This window comes from Centruroides sculpturatus, unplaced genomic scaffold, assembly GCF_000671375.1.
Source record: "Centruroides sculpturatus isolate CEXI.00-Female unplaced genomic scaffold, Cexi_2.0 scaffold979, whole genome shotgun sequence".
NCBI lineage: Eukaryota > Metazoa > Arthropoda > Arachnida > Scorpiones > Buthidae > Centruroides > Centruroides sculpturatus.
The window spans coordinates 85,739-91,549 of record NW_019385319.1 but is presented as its reverse complement, the minus strand read 5'-3'; the positions used below and the strand labels follow the sequence as shown (position 1 = coordinate 91,549).

The 5,811-nt window shown below is 37.0% G+C and overlaps 1 protein-coding gene across 1 annotated transcript; it reads right to left on the bottom strand.

Moving 5' to 3' along the window:
- Nucleotides 1-3,106: 3,106 nt before the first annotated feature.
- Nucleotides 3,107-3,748, bottom strand: LOC111637590 (general transcription factor II-I repeat domain-containing protein 2A-like). The gene has a single exon (XM_023383112.1). The coding sequence runs from the start codon at nucleotides 3,746-3,748 to the stop codon at nucleotides 3,107-3,109; it is 642 nt and encodes a 213-aa protein (XP_023238880.1).
- Nucleotides 3,749-5,811: the final 2,063 nt, after the last annotated feature.

Genomic DNA, 5,811 nt, shown 5'->3' with positions numbered 1-5,811 from the left:
GCCCTTGTTCGCTCTAAGCTGGACTACGGGTGCATTGTTTATGGCTCTGCGCGAGAATCTACTCTTCGGATGCTGGATCCAATCCATCATCAAGCTTTGCGTTTGTGCATTGGTGCATTTCCAACTTCCCCTGTTCAAAGTTTGTATGTGGATGCTTATGAGCCTTCACTATCTCTCAGGAGAGAACAGTTGTCTCTCTTCTATTACATTAAACAAAAATCTCAGAAAAAACTTACAGCTGATCGTCCAGATACTCAGCTGAAAAGATTATTTGCTGCTTGGACGAGTTGTCCCCACATTCGACATAAGAATGGAGAATGTAAGCAGCACAATTGACCTAGACACAAGCAACATCTCACATGTTGAGGTTAATAGTATTTCACCTTGGTCAATTCCAGCGATAGATGTTGATTTAAGCTTAAAGCAGTTCCCTAAAGAAACCACGCCAGACTACGTCTATAGACAGCACTTCGCAGAAATTCAGCATTGTAACAGGAATTTAATTCCTATATACACCGATGGATCTAAGTCGGATAACTATGTTGGCTTAGCCTTTGTTTGCCAGGATGAAATTGTGGCAGAACAAATAGCACCGAATTCTTCCATCTTTTCTGCGGAGTTGCAGGCTATTTACTTAGCCTTAAAGCATATAAATCAGAAAGGTCATCGTTGTTGCGTGATTTACACTGACTCAGTTAGTGCACTTCAGGCTCTGATCTCTTATGAACCTTGTTCAAACTCCATAGTTACTAAAATTCAGAAACTAATTTGTCATCTCACTACAAGAAATTTATTTGTGAAGTTCTGTTGGATCCCAGGCCACGTGGGTATAAGAGGTAATGAAGAAGCTGATACAGCTGCTAAGTCAGCAAGCCCTTCACAGCATACAATGCATATTGAAGGATGTGATTTGAAGCTAGTTGTTAAAAAACGACTAGCCGAGAGATGGCAAATTATGTGGAATGCACAAATCCACAATAAACTTTACGAGATCAAACGTTTGGTAGAAAATTGGACACATAATAGGCAATATGATAGGAGATCTGAGGTTATCCTTCCTCGTCTGAGAATTGGTCACACTCGACTGACTCATCAATACCTTTTGAAGGGAGATGACAAACCAGTATGTCAGCACTGCAACTGTGCTGTAAGTGTTAAACACATATTTTGCAACTGTGTTGCTTTTGATCAGATTCGTAGACAGCATTTCGGAAATGCAAGTTTTAGAAACATTTTGGGCCAGAAGCCAAATCTGGATAATATACTGGATTTTTTAAAAGTCATTATGTATAGGGAAATCTGATGAATTAATTATTGTACAGTTTTATTTACGTTGAGTTGCATATTTAAATTATTGTATATATATTTTGTTGTTGTTTGTTTATTTATTTTTGTTGTTACTTGTTTATTCATTATATTCTAGATTTTATATGTATATTGCTATTGGCTGTTTAATGGTTAAACTGTGATGTTTCATTTATGTGTATATATGTCTTCCTATTTATTTTTTACTTCGAATTGCACCATGTGTTGTGGCGCAGTATAGCCTGTATGGCTTTTGTGCCAATAAAAGTTAACCAACCAACTAACGGTGTAGTTTCTTTCGGGGCTATGAGTGTTACTACAAGTTCATATAGAGTTTCATGGCACACGGTAAAAAATAAAGCACACTTATCTTGGTCATTTTTAATCTGGTTTGCCTTCAAGTAAAAATTAAAGCGGTCTTTGTAAGTTTTCCACTGGCTGTCCACCCTGAATGGCTCGAAACGAACTGCACTGGCTGATGTTCCTGGGATCGACAGTTCTGGCTTTTGATCTCGAATTGTAATTTCCGCTGGTAAGTCTTTACCTTAATCCTAGTCGCCATTTTTATATTGATTTTGTTTTCGACACTGTTGTATATAAAAACATGTAGTTAATTAACAATTAACCAGGGATGCACAACCTTTTCTGAAGAAGGGCCAAATTAGGATTAAGTTTACTGACTGGGGGCCGGACCTCCAAGTGATTAATGCAATGGCTGAGATTGGATGCTAGCGGCAATCTTCTTGATGTCTAGCGTAATGGCAGATGTTGAAAGTGGCCGTTGGCTTTTTGAAAGTACAGCCACTGATTGGTCAGCAGACAACATGCCACACGGCATGATTTGCATAAGACTATGGCTTGGAATTACAGATTTGCATAATGTTATGGCTGTTGATCACTAATTGGTCGGCCGGGAATCACGCCACATCACATTTGCATAGTGTTATGGTTCAGTAAGCAGTAATTGGTCATCGAGCTTAATGTAGACGCTATAAAAAGGTTAAGTTGAAGCAAGAGTGGGGAGTCCACTCCAACAGAAGTTTGTAAGTTCACTTTGGTTTCATTTAAGTTCAGTTCAACATGACTGGATATACGTCACTCTTGTCTAAGTTTGACTTGGGAATTTTTTTGTTCAATAGTAAATGTTAATTCTTCTTCATGGAAAAATAAGACATCCTTTGAAAATAAGACCTAGTGCATCTTTCAGAGCAAAAATTAATATAAGACAGTGTTTTATTTTCGGGAAAACACGGAAGGTACTGCCAAACATGCTTGCACAAAATTGAGCATTGTCTTTCAGTTTTGGAAATGATGTATCAGGCAGTTCTTTGTAGAATGTGAGGAGATTAGAATTTTTAAACTGTGATTTCAATTCATCACTGCACTGGATGTTTATCAACTCAAGTTGGACATCTGGAGGGGTATCTTCCACTTTCACATCAAATGGAGTTGAAAAAAGTTGCAGGTAGATCTTGTATTTCTGGAATTCACCAAACCTCTCATTGAATGATGTAAGGAGGGTGTTAACTTGGTCAGAGTAATCCATCTTCATATGTGGGTATTTCTCTTTCATGGCCTTGCAATGTGGAAAGTGTGTAAAGTTCTCTGATTGCATGTGAGACTTGAAAAGTGATAGTTTGGTCATAAATGCATTGATGTTACTTGTCAACTGAGAAACAAGTTGCATCTTTTCCTGCAATCTCAAATTAAGGTCGTTTAGATAAGAAGTAATGTCAGCAAGGAAAGCTAAATCACACTGCCATCTTTGTTCCTCCAAATTCCTTGTAGTGTTCCCCCGTTATTAGAGGAAAGTGATAATAGGCCCCAATAGCTCCACAAATCTCTTGAGGACTGCTGCCTTGCTCAGCCAACAAACTTCAGTATACGTGGGCAGGTCAGCATAATCAGCATCTATTTCTTCAAGAAATGATGTGAAGAGTCGATGGTTGAGTCCATGACGGCGGATTAAGTTCACAGTATCATATACATCTTTCAGCAGACGTTCAAATCCCAGCTTCTTTGCACAAAGTTGCTGTTGGTGAATTATGCAATGATACTGGACTAACTCCTTTTGCCTGTCCCCAAGGTGGTTTTTCAGCAAGGTGACCATGCCATTCTCACATCCAACCATAGATGGTGCTCCATCGGTGGCAATGCTGGATAGCTTGTCAAAGTCCAGTGCTGATTTGTTGCAAACGCTCAATAAACTAGTAAATAAGTCAGCACCAGTTGTATGTCCAGAAAGTGATGCCATGCCAAGAAATTCTTCATTCACAATAAAATCTAGTGAAACACTTTTAATAAACACAATCACTTGTGTTGTTGATGATATGTCAGTGGATTCTTCCACAGCCAAAGAAAAATAAGCACAGTTTGCAACTAAAATATTAAGTTGGCCAGAAATGTCTGATGCAATTTGCGAGATTCTTTGTTGTATCGTCATGTGGTTAAGACTGATTGTTTGAAAACACTGTCTTCTCAGGACACATCTCTACTGTATATATATATATAAACAAAGTCAACAGCTAATCCAGCCAGCATTGTAATGGCCGTTGATGGTCCTAGCGTAAGCTTATATATACTGGAAGAGGAGATTGGATGGAAGACCGGGTAGTGTAATTGGCAATGCATCTGCACTGTATGCAGGAGTTGCGGGTTCGAACCCCATTCCGGGCTGATTCTTTTATTCCAGTTAGTTCTAAAATTATTTAATTTAGCAAGAGATAATGCCTAACTCTAGTATCAGATTATATTATCATTATAGCTGTTTCCAGCCCGTTAATTCGGCATTGGTTGGTGTAACACACACAGAATGATGATGATATTTTTATGTTGAAAAATTTATTAGAAAGTATTATTGTGAAACAACTCTGGCATTCTAGATTATCGATTTTTACTAAGGATAATCTTTGAATAATATATACATACTGTAGTTTTTTTTAATACAGTATTTTATAAAAATACAAATAATCTTAATTAAATATTAAATTACCTCATTGTCCTCAATCCAATTAGTGGCTGGTCTGACTTTGTTAATTCTTTGAGCAGGCTATTCTCTTTTTGTGCCATTAACTTGTTAAATCGAATAATAAAAGTAAGTTAATAGATGTTATCAAAAATTCTGTAAGATTTAAAAGGTTAATGATTATTTTAAATAAATATTTATGGGTTGGGTAACTGAAATTGAACCAATTACAATCATAAAAATGTTATTTTTTTACTTTGAAATTCTTTTCAAAATTTAATTTAATGAATAAGCATTAATATTCTAAAATTATTATTAAAAGACTCACCCCATACACACAAATATTTTTAGTATGATCATGTTCTCATTTATAAATATGAATTTTAATTATAGTANTCTTGTTGATACTAATTTTTTTATTATATTATAGATTTTATATTTATATTACCATTGGCTGTTCAATGGTTAAACTGTGATGTTTTGTTTATGTGTATATATGTCTTCCTATTTATTTTCTACTTCGAATTGCACCATGTGTTGTGGCGCAGTATAGCCTGTATGGCTTTTGTGCCAATAAAAGTTAACCAACCAACCAACCAACCTAAATGTATCTGCCATTTTTTCAACAAATTTCTCGTGAGTCAATATATGACATTCACTGAGTCACGTGATGTTGTGAACATTCGCTGCAACAATTTTTTTTTTTGGAGTTAACACATAAACCATGTACTTCTGCTTGCCATGTACAGTACAAGTAACGTTTAAACTTGCGCCGCAACCTCTCTACTTATGTTAAAAGTTTTGATTAAAGTTTACTTTTAGATTGACACAATTTATTTTTATTAAAACCTTGTGGTCCCTGATAACAACAATGAAATCAAAGTGGTCCCTGGTCCAAAAAAGGTTGGGAACCGCTGCAATAAAGTTAGAGGATAGTAGGACAAATTGGATCCACATAGACAGACTCAGAAAATATCAAAGGCAAATTTGTGCTGTCAGAGTAGTATTTGATTCAAAAGCAAGCTTTGGGGAATTGGTGGAAACACCTTCAACGTGGCAGTTACATGATCGTGGATGGAAGGACGAGGAAATTAGGGAGATCCCTCCATATCTCCCAGCATCAGCACGTATTGGACTGCACAAGGTGCTAAGTTAATAACACTCGATATTCAGGAGTAAGCCAGGAAAGATAGGCATCATGATGCATAAGATAACTCTTACGGTGGGATGGACTCCAAAATGGTTCATCCCGTATCAAATTCTGCAGGCATTATGGAATAAGGTCAATGAGACCATAAGTGAACTGTTAGATGCAGGGCTAATCCGACCAAGCAAATCAGAATGCGCTCACCCCATAGTCTCTGTAGCCAAAAAGGGAGGTAGAATGTGGTTATACATCAATTATCGGCACTTGAACTATGCTACACTACTGGACCGTTATCCAATAGTGCCCTCCACTGAATTAAGTCTATCAGTTATCCGAGGCCAGATACATAACCTTACTGGATCTCTTGTAGGAGTACTGGCAAGTACTGTTAGAG

Coding starts and splice junctions, on each gene's coding strand:
- LOC111637590 (XM_023383112.1), bottom strand. CDS start 3,748: ATGACGATACAACAAAGAATCTCGCAAATTGCATCAGACATTTCTGGC.